Source organism: Melanerpes formicivorus, unplaced genomic scaffold (genome assembly GCF_026170545.1).
Source record: "Melanerpes formicivorus ecotype bairdi unplaced genomic scaffold, bMelFor1.0.p_v2 SCAF_39, whole genome shotgun sequence".
Lineage (NCBI taxonomy): Eukaryota > Metazoa > Chordata > Aves > Piciformes > Picidae > Melanerpes > Melanerpes formicivorus.
This window is the reverse complement of record NW_027142391.1, coordinates 5,451,244-5,476,313: the sequence shown is the minus strand read 5'-3', so window position 1 is coordinate 5,476,313 and position 25,070 is coordinate 5,451,244. Positions and strand designations below refer to the sequence as shown.

The 25,070-nt window shown below is 46.3% G+C and overlaps 2 protein-coding genes across 8 annotated transcripts in view; one reads left to right on the top strand and one right to left on the bottom strand.

Moving 5' to 3' along the window:
• Positions 1 to 790: 790 nt before the first annotated feature.
• UBIAD1 (UbiA prenyltransferase domain containing 1) lies at positions 791 to 7,920 on the bottom strand. 4 transcript variants are annotated; one of them, XM_068158430.1, is made up of 3 exons: positions 7,904 to 7,920; positions 6,274 to 6,831; positions 791 to 4,871 (listed from the first exon to the last, which is right to left on the bottom strand). In XM_068158430.1, exons 2-3 carry the CDS (start codon positions 6,794 to 6,796, stop codon positions 4,384 to 4,386), a joined length of 1,011 nt encoding a protein of 336 aa, XP_068014531.1. In that variant the 5' UTR covers positions 6,797 to 6,831; positions 7,904 to 7,920; the 3' UTR covers positions 791 to 4,383. The 4 variants fall into 4 exon arrangements, with proteins under 4 accessions (XP_068014531.1, XP_068014530.1, XP_068014528.1 ...); XM_068158429.1 differs by lacking the exon at positions 7,904 to 7,920 and adding an exon at positions 7,055 to 7,214; XM_068158427.1 differs by lacking the exon at positions 7,904 to 7,920 and adding an exon at positions 7,074 to 7,214.
• Positions 7,466 to 25,070, top strand: part of MTOR (mechanistic target of rapamycin kinase) — a 65,018-nt gene continuing 47,413 nt past the window's right edge. The window contains exons 1-25 of one of the 4 annotated variants that reach the window (XM_068158422.1): positions 7,466 to 7,513; positions 8,861 to 9,024; positions 9,374 to 9,482; positions 10,776 to 11,008; positions 11,338 to 11,538; positions 12,267 to 12,401; positions 12,856 to 13,131; positions 13,432 to 13,540; positions 14,388 to 14,574; positions 14,765 to 14,893; positions 15,620 to 15,864; positions 16,036 to 16,251; positions 16,891 to 17,096; positions 17,630 to 17,752; positions 18,085 to 18,174; positions 18,258 to 18,350; positions 18,840 to 18,974; positions 19,317 to 19,446; positions 19,959 to 20,209; positions 21,075 to 21,116; positions 22,134 to 22,220; positions 23,156 to 23,323; positions 23,588 to 23,700; positions 24,321 to 24,483; positions 24,951 to 25,043. In XM_068158422.1, the coding sequence (XP_068014523.1) occupies positions 8,905 to 9,024; positions 9,374 to 9,482; positions 10,776 to 11,008; positions 11,338 to 11,538; positions 12,267 to 12,401; positions 12,856 to 13,131; positions 13,432 to 13,540; positions 14,388 to 14,574; positions 14,765 to 14,893; positions 15,620 to 15,864; positions 16,036 to 16,251; positions 16,891 to 17,096; positions 17,630 to 17,752; positions 18,085 to 18,174; positions 18,258 to 18,350; positions 18,840 to 18,974; positions 19,317 to 19,446; positions 19,959 to 20,209; positions 21,075 to 21,116; positions 22,134 to 22,220; positions 23,156 to 23,323; positions 23,588 to 23,700; positions 24,321 to 24,483; positions 24,951 to 25,043 (3,654 nt within the window). In that variant the 5' untranslated portion in view covers positions 7,466 to 7,513; positions 8,861 to 8,904. Of the gene's footprint in view, positions 7,514 to 7,608; positions 7,639 to 8,233; positions 8,252 to 8,860; positions 9,025 to 9,373; positions 9,483 to 10,775; positions 11,009 to 11,337; positions 11,539 to 12,266; positions 12,402 to 12,855; positions 13,132 to 13,431; positions 13,541 to 14,387; positions 14,575 to 14,764; positions 14,894 to 15,619; positions 15,865 to 16,035; positions 16,252 to 16,890; positions 17,097 to 17,629; positions 17,753 to 18,084; positions 18,175 to 18,257; positions 18,351 to 18,839; positions 18,975 to 19,316; positions 19,447 to 19,958; positions 20,210 to 21,074; positions 21,117 to 22,133; positions 22,221 to 23,155; positions 23,324 to 23,587; positions 23,701 to 24,320; positions 24,484 to 24,950; positions 25,044 to 25,070 lie in introns of those variants that run through there. The other 3 variants (XM_068158421.1, XM_068158423.1, XM_068158426.1) reach the window with 3 other exon arrangements.

Below are 25,070 nucleotides of genomic sequence, written 5' to 3'. Positions count from 1 at the left end.
GTTGAGGACTGACCTGTTGGAGAGCTGAGAGTCCTGGTGGACAGAAGAATGGCCATGAGCCAGCAATGTGCCCTTGTGGCCAAGAAGGTCAATGGCATCTGGGGTGGATTGGAAGGGGTGTGGTGAGTAGGTCAAGAGAGGTTCTCCTTCCCCTCTACTCAGCCCTGCTGAGGCCACTTCTGGAATATTGTGTTCAGTTCTGAGCCCTTCAGTTCAAGGACCTCAGCGAGCTGCTTAGAAGATGACAGTGCAGAGTCACAAAGATGATAGAATGGAACATCTCCCTTCTGAGAAAAGGCTGAGGGAGCTGGGGCTCTTCAGCTTGGAGCAGAGGAGCCTGAGGGCTGACCTCATTCATGTTTATAAAGATGTGCAGGGCAGTGTCAGAAGGACAGAGCCAGGCTCTGCTCAGTGATGTGCAATGACAGGACAAGGGGCAATGAGTGCAAGCTGGAGCAGAGGAGGTTCCATGTGAATATAAGAAAAAGCTTTTTCACTGTGAGGGTAACAGAACACTGGAACAGGCTGTCTGGAGAGGTTGTGGAGTCCCCTTCACTGAAGACATTCAAAAGCCACCTGGGTATGTTCCTGTGTGACCTGCTCTAGGTCGTCCTGCTCTGGCAGAGGGGGTGGACTTGATCTCAAGAAGTCCCTTCCAGCACCTAACATTCTGTGATACACTTAGGCTCATTTGTGACACACAATGCTGCTGTTGTCCTATGGAGCAAATAAAACCATTCCAAGTCAGGAGCAGAGACCATGGCACAAGAAGAATGGCAGACCACACAGGTGAGAATGAAAAAGTCCACCTTTATTTAAAATACTAAAAGTTCAGCTGAAAGCTCCTTACAAATGCTGAACAGTAAGTACATGGCACAGAAAATTCATCAAAGAAAACTCTGCTCATTGATGACAACACTGAAAGCACTCTGAAGTCTGCCATTAGTATGAGATGATCCCTGCTGCTGAAATTTGATGATACAGAGGGACAGGACTATGTGAATCATAAAAGGCAGCTTACACCAAAAAAAAGGTATGCTCTTTCATGCACTTTCTACTATAAACAAGGCACACAGAGATCCTCCTCCTTCCAGGAAGATAATTCATTACATGTGCAAAACCATGACTGGAGCGATATACAACAATCAAACACAACAGAATTCACAGAGTAACATTCTGACACTTTATTTGATATGAAGAAAGGCCAGGAGGTGCCCTAGGACACATTAACAGATGGGCTACAGATCTGTTCATCTACCAATGTAGACTCCTCAAGAGACAACACAGCTCACCAAGAGAGACCTGAAAGAAGTTTAAGTTTATATTCAGGGAAAGTAGCATGGGACAGAGAGGAGATGGTAGGGAAAGAGACCCAACATCTGCATAATGAAACAATCCACAAGGGAACCTCTCTTAGCCCTCAGTGTTGCTGTGGAGATTATTTTGGTCTACCTAGATTGGTTAGGTCACCTGTTAGGTTAGTTCACACCTAAAATGTTTCCTAGTACTAACATGGTTTTTGGAAAGCACACAGAGATAAAGCACTTCTTCCTTTCAAAGCTGTCTGTGACAATGATGCCAGCTCAGCATCCCTGTGAGGTAGGCAAAAATAGCTGTTTTCTGAGACACAGAGAAGTTAAATGACTTCCTCAAAGCCATGGTGTAGAATGTGTGATTTATTAATATCCTTAAGAACCCGGAATGATGTTGTAGATCACAGACAGGGAATCGGAGGCAACCAGCATCTGCTAGTAAGGAATTACTGAATTTTGACCACATTCTTGGTATTAAAATGCTTGAATCCCAATGCACACAGCTTGAAAAATGTTTCACAAGCATTTACATGTAGTAGTTCTTCCTTCATCTCTGTAATAAAAAGCACTGCTCCTTTCCAGCAGTAAGCAGCCATCCTATACAAGGGGCTTTCTCTGGCAGTAAAGAGTAGCCTAGATGCAACTAAAGTTACATACATTACTCCAGCAAGGATCATTCCTGGACCTTTCCACTGTTACAATTACAGTTATCAAAGACATGAGCCAAGAATCAGTTACTTCAAGGAATTTAGCTGAGTGTTGTAGTTTATGTAAAAGGAGTAAAAAAAGCTAACTACCCATTCCTTTAAGCTGACAGCTATACAAAACCAAGCTGGTGTAAAATAAAGCACAGAGATGCTACAAAAGGTAGCAACAAAGCTATGCTGGGGTTAACCAGCAACTGCAAGGTTAACAGATTGACCAGCTCAGTCCATATCCCCATGAAAAGCTTTTGTTCTGCAAAAAAATTAAGTGGGTGTCAGAGCAAGGCTCTTTATTCTGTAGGTCCCCAGAGAAGTCACAGCAGATACTGTCTTGTGTGTGTCTGTATTGAAAAGGTTCCAAGACCTTCTGGGTATCTCCTTTAGCTGAGCTAAACTTTTGCATTCTCTCATCGCTTCTAATCCAGAAAAGAAAGCAGTACACATCTCCTCTTGTCTTGTGCCTGGTCAGTTTAAAGAGATTATTTGCCCAGTTTTAATCAAAGATGAAACTGTGGCTCATAAAATACACCTGCAAAGAATCCCTCCCCTTAAGGACAGCTCAGCTGATGAGCAGGAAACCAACAACTGGGTAACATTGGATAAAAGGAAGCCATAAAACCAGTCACTTAAACAGCTATGCCATATAATCCTGTACCATCAACTCAGCTTTACAACTGCCAGTACAATTCACTAACACAGTGCTTGGCACTTTCAGATGGACACCACAAGGGCATAACACACTCATGACAGCTGCAGGGTCACACCACCCTGGTTTATTGCTAGTTTATTGCTCATGTTTAAAGCACTTCATACAGTAGTCAGCACACTCCCACTTCCTTCCAAAGCAAGGTTGTGCTCCAGGCACCAGCAGCTCTAGTTCAATACCAGCATCAATTCCTCTGAAGCTTTCCACAACTCCTGTAAACAAATTTTTCACCAACTCCCTGCTTACAGGACACAAACACTTTTTCTTCAACCCAGAAAAGAATTCAGCAACACAGTATGGAGCAAATTCATCTTTGCCCTGCAAGTCACACTTTTCCCCAGCTGTGTTTGGCATGGTTTTCACACTGCTACATAACTGCTGAAACAACTGGTTCTCCAAATGGCCACATCAATTAAAAGTGGCAAGAGCTGCAGAAGAAAACACCACCATAAGGTGTAGAGGGGGGAAAAAAAGAGGCTGGGGACTTCAGAGCTATCTCAGCAGCTAAATGTGATTCAGTCTCACAAACTCTGGACTCTATAGGAAAAAATCTTGTCAACAAAAAAAGTTTATCCCTGTTTCCAGTCCTCTCTTTTTTTTTTCCCCAGAATGCAAAAATCTTGATTTCTTTTTTCTAACCCTGTATCTTTCTCCCTTGCTCAACTGGGCTTCTCTTTTTTTTTTGGCTTCTGATAATAAGAAATTGACATCTAGCCTCTAAATGAACAAACAAAAAACCCCACTAGTTTTTGAACCGAGACTTGGGTTTTCCCCTGATGTATCCCTTAATCCATACCCAGCCAGAGAAACCTGCCACTCTGTCAGCTCCCCCTTAATTCCAAGACCATTCTTTCAGAGAGTAAATTCTAAGCAAATATAAAAGTGGAACCCCCTTGTTTATCTATGCATTGAGGGCCTTTCAAGGCATGCTTTGTGTTTGCAGACCCAGCTTTCATAGCAGAATACCAATGTACTGGTTTTGGCTTGAAGTTTGTGCTCCGTGTACACCACCATCCCACAGAGATACATAACTTGGGACAGTTCCAGACTATAAGAACCAAGCAGAAGCAACAGTTAATGAACTAGTTTCTAGTGCATTTTAGGGAGCTTGGAAAGAAAAGTTAAACATTTGGCCAAGAAAATAAACACAAAACAAAAAGTCAAACATCTAGTAGATGAAGGTGAACTATGCTCACAAGGGAGTGAAGTAATAGCACCTACATTGTTGTGAGGCTAAGCATTTGGCAGTGTTTTCTGTTGAGCACACAGGAGCCCCTGGACTCTCTCACCATAAAGGAGTCACAAGAGCAAACACTGTGCTTGTGAAGGGAACAGTTTGGACTGGGGGCTTAATCTTACTTCCATTGAGTTGACAGTGAAAGAATTCAGTGACAGAAGGATGAGGTTCTTTAAACATTTCCTTTTCCTCAAATGACCTTGCTCCCCTGAAAAAAAGCTGCAGCTCACCCCTTCTCAAGAAGACTTCATACACACCAATCACTTTTGCAAAGTCTGCTGCACAAGCTAACCAAGCCCAGAACTGCAGCTTCCACAGCTCAGGATGGTATCTTCTTTATTCTTCCCACTGACCGTAATGGATCATCTACCCACATAATCCACTGATAATACTGAACTGTGAGGCCTGACCCTACAGCTCTTGTTACAGCTTGGGCAGAGCACCATCTGGTGCTAGTGTGATGCCAAAAACATAGAAAAGGCCCAAGAGGAGATTGAGTTTGGCTGTCCTCTGGGGAATTTTGTTGAAGCTCTGACTCCGAAACTGCCTCTCCAGTGAAAATGCCATCGGGATGGTGAGCAGTGGCAACGCCATGCTGATGGTGTAGCGTGTGGCCAGCACACAGAAAATCAGGTAGGGCAAGAAGAGCAGCAGGGTGTAGAGGACATAGGAGAGCGCAGGGCCGATGAGGATGGCCAAGGTGACAATGCCTGCCTGCCGGTCAGACTCCATGTCCCGCGTGTTGTTGCTGTGCAGGATGGCCTCAGTGCTGAGCGCTAGAGGGATGGCGTAGAGCAGCGGCGAGACAGACAGATACCCAACCTGCACAGCATGGGCAAACATGACAGCCAGGGGCCCGAAGGTGATGAGGATCACCACGTCTCCAAGTGCAACATACTTAAATCCAATTCCTGTGGCGAGACACAAGAATAAAACGAAGCACTGTCAAACAACAGAATAAAATGGACAAGAGAAATACTGTGAAGTGACTAACACAGAGCTATGGCCAAGAACCATTATCTTTTCCTGCCAAAGATAATACAGGAAATGCAGCTTCTTGCTCCAGTCAAACAACGCAACGGAAAATAAGGGCCAAGCTCTAATCCCCATCTTCACATCTGCAAGTACCCATTTCTGCAGAAATCTACAGAAATAAAGCCCTGTGCAGTATGATCAGGCATACCAGAACCTGATCCTGAAGAAATATAGTAAATGCACAGAACAAATGGCACACTACGTAAGGTTCTCTCAAGAGCAGATTTAGACTGGATCACAGGAAGAAGCCTAAGGGTGATGAGACTCTGGGATAGGTTTCTCAAAACAGCTGTGGATACCCTCTCCCTGGAGGTGTTCAAGGCCAGGGTGGATGAGGCCTTGAGTAACCAAGCCTAGTTGAGAGGTGTCCCAGCCCATGGCAAGGAGGTTGGTGTAGATTATCATAGTATCATATCATCATTCAGGGTTGGAAGGGACCACAAGGATCACCTAGTTCCAACCCCCCTGCCATGGGCAGGGACACCCCACACTAGATCAGCCTGGCCAGAGCCTCATCCAGCCTGGTCTTAAACACCTCCAGGGACAGGGCCTCAACCACCTCCCTGGACAACCCATTCCAGGGCTTCACCACTCTCATGGGGAAGAACTTCCTCCTCACCTCCAGCCTGAATCTCCCCACCTCCAGCTTCATTCCATTCCCCCTACTCCTATCACTCCCTGAGATCCTGAGAAGTCCTTCTCCAGCCTTCCTGAAGGCCCCCTTCAGATACTGGAAGGCCACAATTAGGTCACCTTGGAGCCTTCTCTTCTGCAGACTGAACAGCCCCAACTCCTTCAGTCTGTCCTCATAGGAGAGGTGCTCCAGCCCTCTGATCATCCTTGTGGCCCTTCTCTGGACACCTTCCAGCACCTCCACATCCCTCTTGTAATAGGGGCTCCAGAACTGGACACAGTACTCCAGGTGGGATCTCCCCAGAGCTGAGCAGAGGGGGAGGATCACCTCCCTTGCCCTGCTGGCCACACTTCTCCTGCTGCAGCCCAGGATCTGATTGGCTTTGCGGGCTGCAAGTGCACACTGAGAGCTCATCAGTAAGGTCCCTTCCAACCTAAGCCATTCTATGATTCTAAACGTTTCAAAGTTTGACAGTTTGAAACTGAGCTTGGTTTTCTTTTCCTAATAATCACATTTTTATCTACTCAACACAGTAAGACAGTAAAAAAATATCCTCTTATTAAAAGCAACCACAAACTGTTCTATGTTCACAATGAAATTCCATCTATAGAATAACAACAAAATATATAAAACAAAATAATAACCTCCAGTATAAAGGAAAGAGCTGGAAAGTCCTCCAAAGTAAATCAGGGCCAGGTGCTCCAGTTTGAGCGTCGAGACAGCATAGAGCCCAGCAGCACAAATACAGCCCACGGTATAAAGGAAGACTCCAAACCGGACTACATCCTGAGGCTGCAAAATCTGGTCCACCAAAGTCCTGTCATCACTCTTCTTATGATCGATGCCTTTGGAGAAGTCGTAGTAGGTATTCACCAAGTTGCCAGCTCCGTGCACAGCCAGGACGGCCACAGCGCTTCCCACCAAGAGCCCTGGATCTAGTGACCCCTCGGCCCGGTACGCCAAGGCGCTGCCGAGGGCCACGGGGGTGAGAGAAGCACTGAAACTCCACGGCCTGAGCGCCAGCACATAGGCCGCACACTTCTGCCTCCAGCTGCCGGGTGGGTCTCTCTCAGGGCCTGCCAGGGCGGCGCCAGAACCGTTCCTCTCGCTTCCCCGCTGGCTCTCGGAGCTAATGCTGATCTTCTGCAGCGGCTCTCCCGGCCCCATGATGTCCCCGCGGCCCCGTCTTACAGCGGCAACACCTGGAAGGGGAAGGGCCCCGCGTTAGCCCGGCCGTTGCCGCGGGTCCCGGCACGGATGGGTCGCCGTTACCATGGCCACTCCTGAAGGGAGGCGAGTACCGCCCTTACCGGCCTGACAGGCCTCGACCGCCACCGCCCCGCGCCAAGACTGTCGTTCCCGCCCCTTCTCTCCGCCCTCCCACCCTGCGGCCCCGCGCAAGAGGTTCCGCCGAAGGTCGTGTACCGGAACGACTCGGCAGCACCTTCTGACTCCCAGTGTAAACATTAAACTCTCCACGTCGTTGTGCACGTCTGCGGTCACTATGAAGCACGCACTGCTATATGTGGTATTACGGCAACGGAGCGCCCACAGCCGGGCACCGAGTCAACTGCCTTTGGTTCTGTCGTGGGCAGCCGGACACATTTCAGCGACACACAGTGCACGCAGCAGGGCGCCGCAATACTTTCTCCACGCGTGCGCACACGGGGACAGGCTTTCCGGGAGGGCGGAAGTTAGCCGGAGCCGGGGGGGGGGGGGGGTCCTAGCTCGGATTTTTTTTTTTATTGGATAGTTGTCCTGCCACTCATGCCCAACTGGCTTGATGATTGGCTGGAAAGAGACGGTCTCTACTTGCGGTTCCTGAGGAGAAAAGGCGGAGCTGCGAGCGCTCCTTCTCTTTTGCTCTTTTTCTACTGGTCAGAGGTGTGTCTATCAAAGTACTTCCCAGAATCCATTGGCCACAGGCGGCTCGCGGGTCCGGCAAGCGCGGGGGAGGGGAGGGCGCGGGGCCCGGAGTAGGGGAGCCGGCGGCGGTCGGGGCGGAGGCGGTGAGTGCGGCTCCGGAGCCTCTCTTCGGCATCGCCTTCCCCTCATCCTCACTTCCTGCCACGGTCCTCCTCGCGCTCCCGCCTCAGCCCCCGCCGGGCTGGCGCCCTGCGCCCTGTCAGCAGCACCGGCGCTCCCGCGGACGGCTCGGCCCCGCGCCGCAGTTCCCCGCCCGGAGCAGCCTGCCCGAGTCCCCCGCCCCCGCGGCGTTGCCGCTAAAGGCCCCGCACACACCCCGGCGGTGGTGCCCGCCTTGCCCTGCCTCACCTCTCCGTCACTCCTGGCCTGTGAAGCGACAGCAGCGGGATCCCCCGCTGGCTCGGGCCTGTCGGTTCCTGCCCGCCGGCTCTTACCCACCGGCTGTCGCGTCCCTCCGCGGGTGCGGCTGTAAGGGAACCCCTGCGCAGGGGCAGCCCGGCCGGCGGTGATGGGGCTGCAGCTACAGGCTGCTGTTGTCGCCCGGGAGAGCTTCTGGCTCCCAGCAGTGTGGAAGCCCCTAAGCCCCAGCACGGTGTAATGTCGATGGATCTTTGTGACCACGTTGGGGATATCTGGGGAAGAAGGAGCTGAGGCTTTGGCGCCTGTGTCGCTGTGCGCCCCTCTGTCAAGTGCTTGGTGTGTGCTTATGTAATCTGGAAATCAAGGGGTTCAAACCTCCAAATTATTTTCCTCATAAGGACAGACTCCTGAGACAGTTGGTCTACGTGTTATGATAGTAAATATCCTGCTGCAATGATTGGTGTTGCTATAAGTAGGCTTCCCATCTCTAAATATCTACTGGAGAATGTAACACTTGCCAGGCCCTGAGTGCTGAGTCTTCTTCTGTTGGCATAACACTAGAATGTCTGTGGAGAATCTTGGATGAAAGTGTTCAAGGAGGAGTCAGATACAATAGCGATGTAATCATGGCACTGCTGGTGCCTCTTATTATAGGGCAATTGGAAACCCCAGTCCAACCCTGGATTTAGAGCTGGCTTACCGTGGGTTTGGGAACCTGACCTATTGGAACATGTTCTGATATTTGAGGAACTACAGAGCAAATAATTTGGGGGTCAAGTACAGTTCTGTTAGGGGACTGTAAGACCTAAGGAACGTAGTCATTGTAATTTTACGCTCTACAAGCATCCTTGCATGCAATAGGGAACAGGCGACAGGAGCACATTAAGAAAGAAGCTCAGAGGTTTCAATAGCTGAAAGCAGTAAAAAAAAGTGTCTTCTTTGAAGAACTTACAGGCCTTGATGCCCCCAAGCCCCAGCACACCACCATCATGTCGGGCACCGTGTCCATTCTCCAGCAATTTGCCAATGGCTTGAAGAGCCGCAGTGAGGAGACGAGGGCCAAAGCTGCCAAGGACTTGCAGCACTATGTCACCATGGAGCTCCGTGAGGTGAGTGCCGCAAGGGAGATGATTTATCCCCGTATGCATGTGGGGCATGGGCTGCATGCTTTGGGGATGGAGATTTCAGGAATGTGGAAGGTGGTCTTAGAGAGGGGGTGGGACACAGCAAGGAGCTTAGAATGCATTGATGACATAGATTGGGTGGTCAAGCACCAGATGAAATAAACTTGACCTGTCTGGGGCACAAACCAGACATGCATTTTTGTGTTTGTAATGTGTGGTTCATGTAGTGCCTTTCTGTTTAAGTGACCTAGGAAGAGTTTTCTTTATGGAGGTTTTGTGGGCAGGAAGGAGGGAAGGAATGCTGAGACCTGATTCCAACTTTTTGCTGTTACAGATGAGTCAGGAAGAGTCTACCAGGTTTTACGATCAGCTGAACCATCACATATTTGAGCTGGTCTCTAGCTCTGATGCAAATGAAAGGAAGGGTGGCATTCTGGCTATAGGTGAGTGAAAGTGCTTTGTGCCTCTGATGAGTTTTCTCTTCATGCATCCATCTTCAGGGGCGGATCTTTAAAAGGAATGAGCTTTTGTCATTGCAGCCTTCTTTCTGACTGCTCAATATGCTGGGTGCCTGCTAGCTGCTGGGCTCTAAAAATCTGTGAGTGTCAGCATGGGAGCTGCTGAGAGTGGCTGAAAACCTGGTGCTTAATGGGCCCTGAGCTCTTCTGGGAGCTAAGCATCAAATGTGAGTGCTGAGCACGTGAAAATTCTGATCTTGAGCTCAGCTGTGAAGTTTGTGCTGTTCATTTGTATGTACCAGGGTAGGCTGACTTGCTTAACTCTCTTCTGTCCAAGGAGGTTAATCCTTGTTTTAATTGTAACTGGCTCAATAACAGCAGCTTCCATCCATTGTAGGGGCTCACATAGCATCTGCTTTGATTCTGCTCGGCTGCTCCATCAGTTGCTTTGGTTGTGCTTTTGCTGTGTCGTGGCAGAGCTGCCCCCAGTTTGACTCTTAGTGAAATCAGCTCACTTAAATACTTCACCTTCCAAGCAAATAGCCTGAGTTGTAGCAATCCTTTCTTTAGTAATCAAATAGGAGGTGGTTTTGGCTCACAGACATAATCCTCCACTCCCAAGATGTTTGAAGGTCCCCTAGCTAGAGGAATTTTTGTTGTCAAACATCTGATTTTTAAGCTGACAGTATCACTTTAAAATTGTTTCTGTGAATTTAGTGCTGTTGAAAGGTGCCGGCTTGTCAACCCTGGACACTGATGGCCTCTTTATCTACAGAGCAGGTACAACCCAGGCACTGGCAGTGAAAGCTTCTGCCGTGCTACTGCCTGCCAAGGTGCCTCCACTCTGGCCTGGTGACAACATCCCTAGAGCTGATGGGGAGAGCAATTTCCTTGGTTCATTCAGTCTTTGACTTCTCTACTGAGGTGGCCCAGCTGTAGTAGTTGCATGTGGATGGATGCCTTTCTGTTGGGAATGGGTCTGTCATCCCAGGGTGGATTTTTTCTTTTTTTCCTCTCATTTTACACTACAGCTGGGGAACAGCTGTGAAGCTGCTGGATGTATTTTCCTGCCCACTTAGCAGGTTCAGGCTGGAAAGAACGGTGGCCCTTTCCTGTTGCTTGATTTTTATTTTTTGTTCTGTGGATTTGCAGTTTAGGAGGAGCTAATGGGAATCTTTAAGGAATGGACAGGGAATAGTAACTCATCCAGGGACTACCTACTGTCTGCCTCACTGACTGTTAAGGAGAACCTACAGCATTGCTCCCTTTTCTCTGCAGCGAGCCTTATCGGTGTTGAAGGAGGGAACGCCACCCGTATCGGCCGGTTTGCCAACTACCTGAGGAACCTCTTGCCGTCCAATGACCCTGTTGTAATGGAGATGGCCTCCAAGGCTATCGGGCGGCTGGCGATGGCTGGCGACACCTTCACAGCTGAGTACGTGGAGTTTGAGGTGAAAAGAGCTCTGGAATGGTTGGGAGCTGACAGGAATGAAGGTCGAAGACATGCAGCTGTAAGTGATCTCTTCTTGTTTGTTTTCATCTTTCATGGAATGGGATGGTTGGGATTAGTTAACAGTGGGCACAGAAAGCTCTGGTCAGGATCAGATGTGCCAGTCCACATGTGAGGCTGTGATGCTCTAATGCTTCTTCATTGCTTAGCCCAGTGACTAAAGGAATTGAAACACCGTTGTGCCAGGAACTATAAAAGTATGGAGGTGGAAATAGCTCTGCTCACAGACACTGGCAGTCTAAATGACTGATACTATGGTCTAGAAATTCTGGGGTTTTTCTGTGGGTGCTCATTTTAACAGACTGTTGCCTCTTCTCTCCCCACCTCCAGGTTCTTGTCCTGCGTGAGCTGGCAATCAGCGTGCCTACCTTCTTCTTCCAGCAAGTGCAGCCCTTCTTTGACAATATCTTTGTGGCTGTGTGGGATCCCAAACAGGCCATCCGAGAGGGAGCTGTTTCTGCCTTAAGAGCCTGCCTTATCCTCACCACGCAGCGGGAGCCAAAAGAGATGCAGAAGCCCCAGTGGTACAGAGTAAGAACAGAACTGTGCTTGGAAGCAGCTCCTCATAATGCAATGCAAATGATCAAGTGCCAGTTCTTAGAAGAGCTGTCTAAGCCAAGAACCTGTGTCACCATTGTCAGTATGTCTCAGAGTCAGTAGAAAACTGCCTCCCTTGAAAGGGTTGGAATATAATGGCTTACAAAATGAGTAGTACCTTTATTCCACTGTAAAAATAAGGAAGAGACTTAACTTTACCAAGAATCCATTGCTCTAGCTGCAGCTCATTGTCAGCTGTTGAGCCTGACCTAGTTTTATAGCCATGCAATCATCTCTCTATTGTCTCCTCTTACTAGCAGATGGTTTTGTTAATGTTGATAAACCATGAGTGATAAAAGTAAGCGCACTGAACCTTAGCTTTGTTGCCATTTTCACATGAATTCAAGCTTCATAATACCAAATAAGGCTTGGACAGTGCAGGCAGATGTGGGGAACTTTGATTCCTCACAGTCGAATATGCGATGCAAATAGTGATGAATCTTTACCATGGTATGGCTGACTAGCTGTTTGATTAATGCTGTTGAAAATGCTCTACAGGAAAGTCCACAGCTTCTGTGTGAATCTGAATTTTGTAGTCTTGCACTCTGTGACTGCCCTTGAAAGCTGCAGGACATAGTAGCTCTAGACTGGCAGGACTACTTTGTTTCCAGAAGTTTTGTTTCTGCATCATCACTGAATTGCTTTTTTATTTTCCCTCCAAGCATACATATGAAGAGGCTGAGAAGGGTTTTGATGAGACTTTGGCCAAAGAGAAAGGAATGAACCGCGATGACCGAATCCACGGTGCCTTACTGATTCTCAATGAGCTAGTGAGAATCAGCAGTATGGAAGGAGAGGTGAGCAAATGCACAAACTGGGGATTATGGCTTTTGGTTGCAACATTGATTGACAGTGTGTAACCACTCATCAACCTGGAAATATCCCATTGTGTGTGAAATGGAGTTGTTGGCTTGAGAAGTCACCTGAAAGTGTTGTCAGAGCATTGATTATTACAAATTGCAGCGTGGCAGAATAAAAACAGCAGCAGGTCTGGGCTGAGCAGGTTGTGAGCTTTGATGGCAAGTGCTATGATCTGGATTCATTACAATGATAAAGATTTTTACACCAAATGAGGACTCTTTATTGCACGTTAAAAACCCAGATATTTTTGCTGGGTTTTGCTTAGCTGCTGTTTTACAGCCATTTGGATATCAGTTATACAGGCTACTGCTCAGGAGATTTGAGTAGCACTGTGCTGGGAATCTCTTATTCAGCTTTTCCTTAAAGTCTATGATTTTCTTCTTTGTCCAGCGCCTTAGAGAGGAGATGGAAGAGATCACTCAGCAGCAGCTTGTGCATGACAAGTACTGCAAAGACCTGATGGGCTTCAGTACCAAGCCTCGCCACATCACTCCCTTCACTAGCTTCCAGTCTCTTCAGCCCTCTCAGTCAAATGCTTTGGCTGGTCTTCTGGGCTACAGTGCCCACCAAGGAATCATGGGTTTTGCAACCTCCCCAGTCCCAGCAAAGTCTACCTTGGTAGAAAGTCGATGCTGCAGGGATCTAATGGAAGAGAAATTTGATCAAGTAAGTGTTTGGTCTTCAAGTTGTCTATCAACATTCACAGCACTGATTTTTGTAGAGCAGTTGTCCTCTGTGTCCTTATTTAGCAGATAATGCTGCCTAGCATTGAAGAGAGACATCAAACTCAGTAATTACAACTATCCTGTCTTTGTCACTCAGAGCAAGTGATTTACTTTCTTTGAAGCAGTGTTTATCATCCATCTTTCTAAGGGGCTCTGAAGCCAAATGTCAGTAGAATGCCTTATAGCACCCAGGTAATACTGGCAGTGGTCATCCTTCAAAGCCCAATCTATTTCCTTTCAGGTGTGCCAGTGGGTTCTCAAGTGCAGAACCAGCAAAAACTCTTTGATCCAGATGACAGTTCTCAATCTGCTACCACGGCTGGCAGCTTTCCGTCCTTCAGCGTTCACAGGTGATGAGACAGATGGTTGGATGTTAGAAGTGTGGCTGGAAGCTATCCAGCTCTCTTTGGTCCAGATGAGCTTGTGCAGGCAATGCAGCAGCACAAGTATGGTGCTTGTAAGATGAACAAATTCCTCTGTAGGAGGACTGTCTTGGGTTTTTTTTCTGGGTAAATGTGACTTGATACCTGATGGCAGAATGTTGCTCTGATGAAGAAAATGGATTGCAAACCATTATCTGAATTCCCTGATCAATACTATAAGAGCCTGAACCTTTTTGGGTTTTTTGGTGATGTTGGTTTTTGTTGGGTTTTTTTTTGCACAGTATGACAGAGTTGGGGTTGAACTCTGCTCTTTTGTTTCCAGTCTGTGTATCCCAATATTATCAGCAGAGTTGTCTTCCTTTTCCCCCTGTTCCATGTGCTGGGAAATACTTGCTAGCTTTAAAGCAGGTCAGTTGATTTCTCAAGCAAGCTTAGTAGAGCATCAGAGCTGCAGGCAAGTCACCAAGTTTCTCTAAACAGGTTGGAACAAGCTTTATCATTCCCAATTTCCAATCAAGGTGCTTCGATCTTACCTGTGTGTGGAATCCAATGCAGTGATGTGTTTTGTTTGTTTGTGGGGGGTTTTTTCATAGCTTATTTTAGTGATTTTTTTTCTTTCCTTTTTTTTCACAAAAAAGAAAGCTTCCTAAGCTTCATTGTATGGTGATGTGTTTGCCACTGCCTGTGCCAGCAAATTTTACGTGGTTGTGTCTGTTCCTTAGTTTTATGCTTGTAAAGGTTTATTTGCAAATGGGAAGCAACTGTATAAACCTGAATGAGTTCCAACACCTGTGGTGTTCTTTCTTTTGGGCAGCTGATCAGTATCTTCCAGACACCATGAATCATGTTCTGAGCTGTGTGAAGAAGGAGAAGGAGCGAACAGCAGCCTTCCAGGCTTTGGGTTTGCTTTCCGTGGCTGTGAGGTCTGAGTTTCAAGCTTACCTGCCAAAAGTTCTTGAAATCATTAAAGCAGCTCTTCCACCAAAGGACTTTGCCCACAAGTAAGTATGTGAAAGTTAGGGGAAGACACTGAAAAACTTGCTCTTTGTATAATTTTTGTGATGTGGGAGCAAGTTATTGTATTAAAATCAGAGGTGTTTCTGTGGGACTGGTAACACAGAAGTGGGGTGAAAAAAGATGTTTGAAAAAGAGCCACTCCTGCTAATGAACTTTTGTATGGTCCCTTTTCAGGAGGCAGAAGTCTGTACAGGTTGATGCCACAGTCTTCACCTGCATTAGTATGCTGGCACGAGCCATGGGACCCAGCATCCAGCAGGACATCAAAGAGCTTTTGGAACCTATGCTGGCTGTGGGTTTAAGGTAAGCACAAGGCGTAGGAGCATATTTTACTGTTAGCCACTGGATGGCATTGTTGGCCATACAGAATGAGCCTTTGACAGTCTTCACAGTGAGAAGGAAGATTATTACTTTTAAATGACCCTTCAGAAGATCAATATGGCTCTTCCAGAAGAATAAGAAGTAACTCAACAGCCATTAGCACTTAAGTGTATTGGTTTCTGTGTGAAGAAATCATTTTGTAGAACAACTAGTGAATTCAAAAGCAATCTCTTTTACTTTTCACTATCCAGCTGGCAGGGAAGGAGAATTGCTCCTATTTTCTTTCACCTTTGGAGCTATCAGTTCCTATTGGGAATTCCCTGGCTCATTAGCTGTTAGTATGAGAGGGTACAGAGAAAGTATCCAGGAGGCAGGAAGCTGTTTAGATTAATGTTACCATTAGGAAATGAATTTGTGTCTAAAAAGCACAAGTAGAAGGATTCACAGTGACTTGTAACAGTATTCTACCAATATTGCCTAATGTAGCCATGTGTGCTGCAGTCCCAGCAGTTTGCTCACCAAGGTCATCCAAGAAGGTCACCTCACATTCCTGAGCTCACACTGGGACCCCTGTGCTGTGCTGGCAGGTGTTGCTGTGATAGGTGAATGCCCACAATTGTCTGATGAGCAAAAGCATAAACAAAAGGGTGAAATATGCACCTTTTGTGTTTGTGTTTTTATGACTCTCTGTCTGCTTCTCGCCCACAGCCCTGCTCTGACAGCTGTGCTGTATGACTTGAGTCGCCAGATCCCCCAGCTGAAGAAGGATATCCAGGATGGGCTGCTGAAAATGCTCTCCCTTGTGTTAATGCACAAGCCTCTACGACATCCAGGCATGCCAAAGGGCCTGGCCCACCAGCTTGCTTCCCCTAGCCTCACCAACATCCCAGAGGCCAGTGATGTGGGTAGCATCACCCTAGCCCTTCGTACACTGGGTAGCTTTGAGTTTGAAGGTAAGAGGAAGTAAAGCAGCAAGGGGCAAAGGGATGTGGGGTATGTGGGATGTAAGCACTAGTGCATTGGAGGAGAGTCCAAGTAGCAGAAGAACTCTGAGAGCTTTAGTCAAACTTCTGTTCTCTGGTAAGTCCAATATTGAGGTGTAAAACTCCTCATCTTCTTTCTAGGCCACTCTCTGACCCAGTTTGTCCGGCACTGTGCAGACCACTTCCTGAACAGCGAGCACAAGGAGATCCGGATGGAGGCAGCCCGCACCTGCTCTCGCCTGCTTACGCCTTCCATCCACCTGATCAGTGGCCATGCCCACGTGGTCAGTCAGACAGCAGTGCAGGTTGTGGCTGATGTTCTCAGCAAACTGCTTGTGGTTGGAATAACTGATCCAGGTCAGTGTGGGGTACAGAGGAAAGAGTTCTACCACGTTAGTTGTTGGCGTGTGAGCAAGTCAGGATATTAAGGCTGTGGTAGAATTTGCACATATCTGCTACCAACTGATGCTGTCATTCTTAACAAATTAAAAAGGGCTCCTAATTTTTCTTCCCAGGTATTTTTGATGTATTAGTAGGACACTAGTATAAAATGCTCAAACTGTGCCCTTGGTAATCCTTTGAACTAGGTGGAGGCTGAGATGTCTTTTGTTGTTGTGGCCTTAAGCTTTGTAGGTTGGGAAGGAATTGGTCCTTTCTGTTGAATCTTCCTAATTGATGAGTTTTTTTTAATTCTTTCAGTTGCAATATGGCAGCCTGAAATGAGCTTTAATTTTCTTCATGCTGCCTCTAAATGTGCCTCTAGGTGCAGGAGGTCAGCTTTGTGCTGATCTGGCTATAGGGGCAGTTCTGAGCAGCACTAAATCTGCTGGGCTGACCTGCCCTGCTTCTCATTGTAAAACACTGATGTAGCATCTCATGGTGGGGGAGCTCTTAGCATTTCCCTGAGGTTGTGAGTTTTTGAGGCCAGTTTGTAAATAAAGGCAATAAATCCCAGGAGTGTACTGCATCTAAAGAGAAACAAATGTGTTCTTCCAGACCCTGACATACGTTTCTGTGTGCTGGCTTCTCTGGATGAGCGATTCGATGCTCACCTGGCTCAGGCTGAAAATTTGCAAGCTCTTTTTGTGGCCTTGAATGATCAAGTGTTTGAAATCCGAGAGCTGGCCATCTGCACCGTGGGTCGCCTGAGCAGCATGAACCCTGCCTTCGTCATGCCCTTCCTGCGCAAGATGTTAATCCAGGTAGCAAAGAGGGATGCCTGCACTGGAAAGAGAATAGTTGGTATTGAGACTAAGATGGTGTTAAAGAGCTGGGCTGTCTAGCTGTAGTTGATGTGTGGGAAAGTGGGGTAATATCTCCCTTTTGGAAAATACTTATTGCCCAGCTTAGCAGGTTTCAGGAGCTCTTTCCAGTGATAGATGTTTCAACTGAGGCTCTAAGGATGTACTACAAAGGAAAGGATAAGGATAGCAGTCCTGACTTCACCCCACGTTCATCATGCTGCAGTGCTGTGTTGAGGAAGGATGATCTGTGCTTTTTTAATTGAATGAATAGCACCACTTTATAAACCTACATGGGTTTGGAGCCATCTGTTCAGCTTAAGCTCATTCATTTTAGCTTCATTTAGACATGAATGGCTGGATGGTGTATAAATCTAGAACATCCTTTACGAGTGCTGAGATTTGTTGTCATTGGACAGGGAAGAAGGAAATCCAAAGAATTTTTGCCCACCTTAATTTCCCCTGCTCTCACACTTCCACTGTCTTTTCTGCAGATTCTGACAGAGCTGGAGCACAGTGGTGTTGGCAGGATTAAAGAGCAAAGTGCCAGGATGTTGGGTCACCTTGTTTCCAATGCTCCACGCCTCATTCGTCCATACATGGAGCCTATCCTTAAGGTACAGTTCCTGGTGACTTTGGAGTGAGATGGTACAGCAAGTAGGTACTTGGCCCCCAGGAGCTGCAGTCCTTTTACTTCTTCATAGCAGGAAAAAGATTGCTGTGGATGTTACCCACAGTGACGGCTGTAGGTGACAATGTAGCCAACCTTGATTCTGGATTTGCATGAAGTTTGTGAAACTGAAGTTTCATTCACTGTTGGAATGCTCACCATGATGCAAGTTGAGCCCCTGTGGAATCAATTTCAGACATAAAGAAAAGATAATTTTGAGTACTGTACAGCAAGGAGTCTTCTGAGCACATTCTAATTTGTTCCTCTGTCACCAACCAGGCGCTGATTGTGAAACTGAAAGATCCTGATCCAGATCCAAATCCAGGGGTAATTAACAATGTCCTGGCTACTATAGGAGAGCTTGCACAGGTAGGCATGCTGCAGATACCTCTTTGCCCTGCTAGTCAGTTGGTTTTGGCAGTGCTAGATGAAAGATTTTTGTCTTTCAATAGGTCAGTGGGCTGGAAATGAGGAAATGGGTGGATGAGCTCTTCATTATAATTATGGACATGCTACAGGATTCCTCTCTGCTGGCTAAAAGACAAGTAAGTGTTTGACCGCTGCACTGAACTTGCTATCCACTGTGACCAAAGCTGTAGTGAGATATCCTTGTGTGGATCATTGATTTAAAGGTTCCACAAGTCTGTCTTGTGGAGCATATGGTCATGCTTGTAGCACACAGGTGAGGGACTGCAGTGCCTGTCTGCTGTGACACAGTACAGAGTTGTTAAAGGAAAAGAAGTAGAGAGGAAAAAAAAAGGAAGCAGTTTTTATTGCAGGCTTGGACTCACTGAACTGAAAACCTATTTGAATTATGTCTCTGAGTGAGAGCAGTTATGGCTGTCAGTCTAAGCAATTGTTGATTATCAGTTGCTTTACCATTACTTATTTTAAAACACTCTTTATAGAGGCTTTCAAACCAGGGACTGTGGGTTACAGTGTGATGCTGAAATGCTCAAAGAAACTTGACTGGTGAATGAGGTGACATAAATTTCCTGGTCAAACCTAATATTCCCTTGACTTGATCTTTCCAGGTGGCACTTTGGACACTGGGACAGCTAGTGGCCAGCACTGGTTATGTGGTGGAACCATACAGGAAGTACCCAACTTTGCTGGAGGTGCTTCTGAACTTCCTGAAGACTGAGCAGAACCAGGGCACCCGTAGAGAGGTATGAACAGGAAGCTAACACAACCATTACTGAAAGATTTGGGGGAGAGAGAGTTATCAAATCAATGTATCTTCATAGAGCTGGGGCGGTGGGAAGGGAGGTGATAGAGCACTGGTGTGGCCGATTAGAAGTGTATAGTAAACAGATTCCCAAGGATGAAAGTTTTGGGTCCTGCAGCAGTTGAATGGAAAGCATTCATAGTTTCTCCAGGCAGTCTGTTCAGTTCCACATCTTCTCTCTTTAATCTTCAGAACCTTCCCAATCACATGAGTTCATGCATTGACTTCTGTCCAAGTGATGATGAAGCTCTGATGAATTTTCCCTTTGTTTCTGTCTTACCAGGCCATTCGTGTGCTGGGGTTGCTGGGTGCTTTGGACCCTTACAAACACAAAGTGAACATTGGCATGATTGATCAGTCACGAGATGCTTCAGCTGTCAGCCTCTCAGAGTCCAAATCCAGCCAGGATTCTTGTAAGCACCTGAATTTATTTTCAAGTGACTAGATTAATGATGTATAAGAAAGACATTGAGGTCCTGGAGCCTGTCCAGAAAAGAGCAATGAGGCTGGTGAGGTGTTTGGAGGGTGTCATATGAGGAACAGCTGAGGAAACTGGTGGAGTTTAGTCTGGAGGAGGCTGACTACAGCTACCTGAAGTGATGTTGGTCTCTTCTTCCAAGAAACTAGTAATAGGATGAGAGGAAATGGGTTTAAGTTGTGCCATGGGAGTTTTAGGTTGAACATTAGAAAGAATTTCTTTACTGAGAGAGTGGTGAGGCGCTGGGACCGGCTACCCAGGGAGGTGATGGAGTCTCCGTCTCTGGAGGTGTTCAAGAAGTGTGGAGATGTGGTTCTTCAGGATATGGATTAGTGGTCATGGTAGCTAGGTTGTGGCTGGACTCAATCTTAAAGGTCTTTTCCAACCTTATTGATTCCATGATCTACAAACAATTTGCAGCTTGTGACGCTACTTTCTTTCTCCTAGCGGACTACAGCACCAGTGAGATGTTGGTGAACATGGGAAACCTCCCTCTGGATGAGTTCTACCCAGCTGTCTCTATGGTGGCACTGATGAGAATTTTCCGAGACCAGTCCTTGTCCCAGCACCACACAATGGTAGTCCAGGCCATCACTTTCATTTTCAAATCCCTTGGGCTGAAGTGTGTGCAGTTCCTGCCCCAGGTCATGCCAACTTTCCTTAATGTAATCCGGGTTTGTGATGGTGCCATCCGAGAGGTGAGTGTGCAAGGGACCAATTCTTCCCTCCTGTACCTCTGCCCTGAAATGAGAATCCATACTGAAAAGAGAATGTGACTGGCTTTAGGTATTGCTGTGCTATGTGCTGCTGCCAAGCATGCTGCAGAAGTGAGGTTCAGCTTTGCTATTTCTCTCTTGTGAGCATTTGGTAGAATATCCAGTGGAAACAATTTTTCTGCTTCTTATTAAATCAGCTGCTTCTGAGCACAATCCCTGGAAGGCCAATATTTGATTCTGTTTTTATTATCAAGCTGGTCTTGTTCAGGAAAACAGGCTGTGCAGCTTCCAGAGCTTTCAGTGATCCCTGCATTCATGTGCTGTTGCAAACAGTATTATTAAATAATAGAGGGGGATTCTTTAAATTTCTGATGGAACCATGTACTTTGGCTCATCCAAGAGAAGGAAAATTCAATTTGCCACAGTCTGCTAACATTCAGAGCAGCGTGGGTGGTGATTCTACAGCAGCATTTTCTCTTCCTTCCCACTGAAGTTACAGTTTTAGAAGGAAATGAGAATTGTGTGAAGATAACAAGAGGCTTAAGGTTCACCTAACCAGAGATGGCTGCTGTTTGCCAAGCCTTTTCCTCAGGCAGCTGAAAATAATCTCTGGGGTGGGAAGGGCAATTTATACTCTTATTGGTGCTGTGTTTTGTAGGTGGGATGGGTGCTCCCTTAGCAGAATCCCAACCCTGCTATAGAACCCCTGTTTTCTCCCAGCCTGAACTACTACTCAGATTGGAAGGAAAACATCTCACACGCCTGGGTTGGCCGAACTCCTAGACCTGACTGATCTAAGTTGCTTGAAAGCTATGCAGTTGTGCACACTCTGTTTAAAAATTTTCAGGTAAAAGAAGATGGTGAAAGTGTACTGGGGAGAAGAGCTGAGGTGGGTACACATGACACTAAAGCTTAAAGGAGGCTGGTCCTTGTCCTGTCTGTAAGCATCCTCTCACAACACCAAAACGAGGCACAAGAGAGGAGCTCATGGTTCTTTTTTCTGGTACATGTGGGTGCACTGCTCTCACTGAAGAAGTTGATGTTATTTCTTTCTCAATTAATTTTCACAAAACTCAATTATCTCTCTGCCTGAGCTCCACTTTGTATTTGTCACTACAGTCTTCAAATACTGCATGAAGAAATTAAATTAACATATGGTAACTTGCATTTTCCTAGAGGGAAAAAAAGCTACATGCATTCAGTTTGTGGACAAAGCTAATTTAACTCTTCTTATTTCATACCAACCTCAAAAGCAAATTCATCAGCATGAGTGAGGGCATAAGATTGTATTGGGACAAAAGGCATTGCAGAACTGACATCACAGGTGCAAATAAAATTGTTCCAGTCACAATTCTTCTGTGCTACGATCAACCATCTTTCAACAACCAGGATATTTCTGGCAAGGACCAAACTCTCTTCCCCAGTAACTTTTCACCAATGTATCTTGGTGGGGATGAGAAAGAGTACAGAAAGAATATCTTAAAATGTGCATACGTTTACAGGCAGGGGGAAAAGATGTGGGGCTAATGTTTTTTGGCAGCATCCTTCAAAGCTAAATTACCACACTCTGTAGTGGCTTGTACTTGCAAGTCTATTGACACATTCTAAACCCCTAATTGTATGCTTTACTCTCTAAGGCTTTGAGCTTATAAAACTTTTGATGCAAGTTGAGGAGGGGAAAGCCAACCATAAAAACCCCAAATTACTCTTACTCCTCACCCATAAAACCCCAAACCACTGAGCTGAAGCTGCCAAGAATGTAGCCCCAGATTTTGAGCGTACAGGAGCTATGCATGCTGTTTGTATGGTAAATGAGCTTGCAGTTGGCCTGTGAAACGTTGTTTACCCATCATGGCTTTGATGTTTGAGTAAGCTGCATTGAGCACTGCTCATTTCTTCTTTCCAGTTCCTCTTCCAGCAGCTGGGGATGTTGGTGTCCTTTGTGAGAAGTCATATTCGGCCCTATATGGATGAAATTGTCACCCTGATGAGAGTGAGTGTAAACTTTAAGCCAGCATTTTGCTGCCAGCACAGGTGGACAGAATTTCTGTCATTATCAGTGTATTAGTTACTTCATAGATTCATGTGAAGTGCAGAATTCCATACATTTGAAGTACTAATTGGATTTTGAAATACCTATTTGAAACAGTAATATCTGTTATTACTAGAGAAGAGAAGACTCCAGGAGGGACTTAGAACTTCCAATACCTGAAAGGATCCTACAGGAAGGAAGGCTGCAGAGGAGCTTTTCATAAGGGTGTGCAGCAATAGGACTAAGGGGAATGGTTTTAAGCTGAGGGAGAGCAGGGTTAGACTGGATCTTAGAAGCTCTTCATCATGAGTGTGGTGAGACTCTGGAACAGGTTCCCCTAGGAGGTTGTGGATGTCTCTTCCCTGGGGGTGTTCAAGGCCAGGCTGGATGAGGCCTTGGGCAACCAGTCTAGTTGAGAGGGGTCCCTGCCCATGGTGGGGAGGTTGGAGTAGATGATGTCCTAAGTCCCTTCTAACCTAAGCCATTCTATGATACTAGTAATGGCAATATCATCAGCTCCTGGGTTCTGCTAGTCCTTGAGTTCTTTTCAGTGCTTGGACTTTGTGCACTTACTACTTTCAGAAACAGTTTTAGTAAGAGGTGTTTGGATTTCATGGGTAGGTGATATTTCACTTCATTTTCACTTACTGTTTGCAAAGACTTAGAAGGAATAGGAAAAATCAGTTGCCTAAGGGTTGTTTATGACAGCTATAAATATCCTGAAGGCACAGGGTGTTTTGAAAACAGACCAAAACTTCCAATTTACGTTAGTCTAGTATAGCCCCTCCTTGTGATCTGGGATTTATCTGGAGATTGTCTTCTACAGCTTTTCTTGTAACTGGTACAGCTCACTTGAAGAACTGAGGCTTTTTTTCCCTTTTTTTTTTCTTCTATAGGACTTTTGGGTCATGAACAACTCCATACAGAGCACCATTATCCTACTTATTGAGCAAATTGTGGTAGCTCTGGGAGGTGAATTCAAACTTTATCTGCCTCAGCTCATTCCTCACATGTTACGGGTCTTCATGCATGACAACAGTCAGAGTCGTGTTGTCTCCGTCAAGGTGAGTGAGTGGGAGGCTGCACTTCCTGGGCTGGGTTCAGTGTTGAGTTGGGTAAATGCTCAATGTGCTGGGCTCCAGCAGAGCTTCTTGCTTGTGTGCTGCAAGCAGATGGGATAGGTGCAGTTCAGCAGTGGCTTGGTGTGAAATGTTGCAGACAGTGCTTTGCTGAAAATGCAAGGTGGAAGCAGCTTTTCACTAGATGCTGCCTTACCTAAAGTTCATCTCTTCAATGACTGAGTCACACTGGGTCACTTTTCCCTCTAGCTATTGAATGCGATCCAGCTCTTTGGAGCTAACCTGGATGACTACCTTCATTTGTTACTACCTCCTATTGTGAAGCTATTTGATGCCCCAGATGTCCCAGTGGTGGCTCGCAAGTAAGTGTTGGCTTTGCAGTCTGTCCTCTTTTCTTTTTTGCCTTTTGATATCCAAGTTCTGCAGTACCTGCCCTGGCCACATATAGAATGAAATACCACTTGAATACCACTGGAATGAAATACCTCCTGTGGTTTTTCTCTGTGAAATCACTGCAGAAGGCTGGCTTTGCTTGGATGTCACAAGGCTGTTACTAGATTTCCTTGGGCACAGACTATTTCTGCTTCTCACCTTCCAGAATTTTAGTCACTGCAGCTTGCAAGCTGCCCTGCAGGTACTAGCTGCATTAACAGAGTTCTGGAGACCTTTTTCATAGAATCACCATAGAATGGTGATTTGGGTTGGAAGGGACCTTAAAGGTCATCTAATTCCAATTCTTTGCCATGGGCAGGGATATTTCCTACTGGACCAGGTTGCTTATAGGCTCCGTCCAACCTGCCTTTGAACACTTCCACTCCACAACTTCTCTGAGTAATCTGTTCCAGTGCCTCACCACCTTTTCTTCTATTACTATTAATGCCTAAGAGGCCTGAGCACGAATCACACATGTATTCTTACATCTCATTTCTGCTGTGTTCTCTCATGAGAGCTTAGTCCTCCCTTCTTTCTGCTCTGACTTTAGAGCTGCTCTGGAAACAGTCGACCGCCTGACCGAGTCCCTGGATTTCACCGATTACGCTTCACGGATTATCCATCCCATCGTGCGGACGCTAGATCAGAGCCCTGAGCTACGGACAACTGCAATGGACACCCTCTCCTCTCTGGTATTCCAGCTAGGAAAGAAGGTAATAGCCTCCTTAGGCTTGAGAGCTCACAGAAGGAGGGACTGTACCAGAGATTGAGGTTTTGAAGTTGAATATTTGCATTCTGTATTTCAAAGAACTTAATTTTTCTTGTTCTTCTCTTAGTTGTTTCTTGAATCAGGAATTACTGAAATCAACATTTCAGAATTGATTTCTTGTGAGGTCAATAAAACAAAGGTGGAATTTAACTGCTTTTGGGGACACTGAGTAGAAACAAAGGTGGAATTTAGCTATTCTTGGTGACACTGAGTAGAAACAAAGGTGGAATTTAGCTATTCTTGGTGACACTGAGTACAAACAAAGGTGGTACTTAGCTGCTCTTGGTGACACTGAGTACAAAGAAAGGTGGTACTTAGCTGCTCTTGGTGACACTGAGTACAAAGAAAGGTGGTACTTAGCTGCTCTTGGTGACACCGAGTAACTAGCTTTTGATGCCTTCCCCTGTACAGTACCAGATTTTTATCCCGATGGTGAACAAAGTTCTGGTGCGACACAGAATCAACCATCAACGCTATGATGTTCTCATCTGCAGGATTGTAAAGGTGGGTTGGCAAGTATCTAGCTCTATG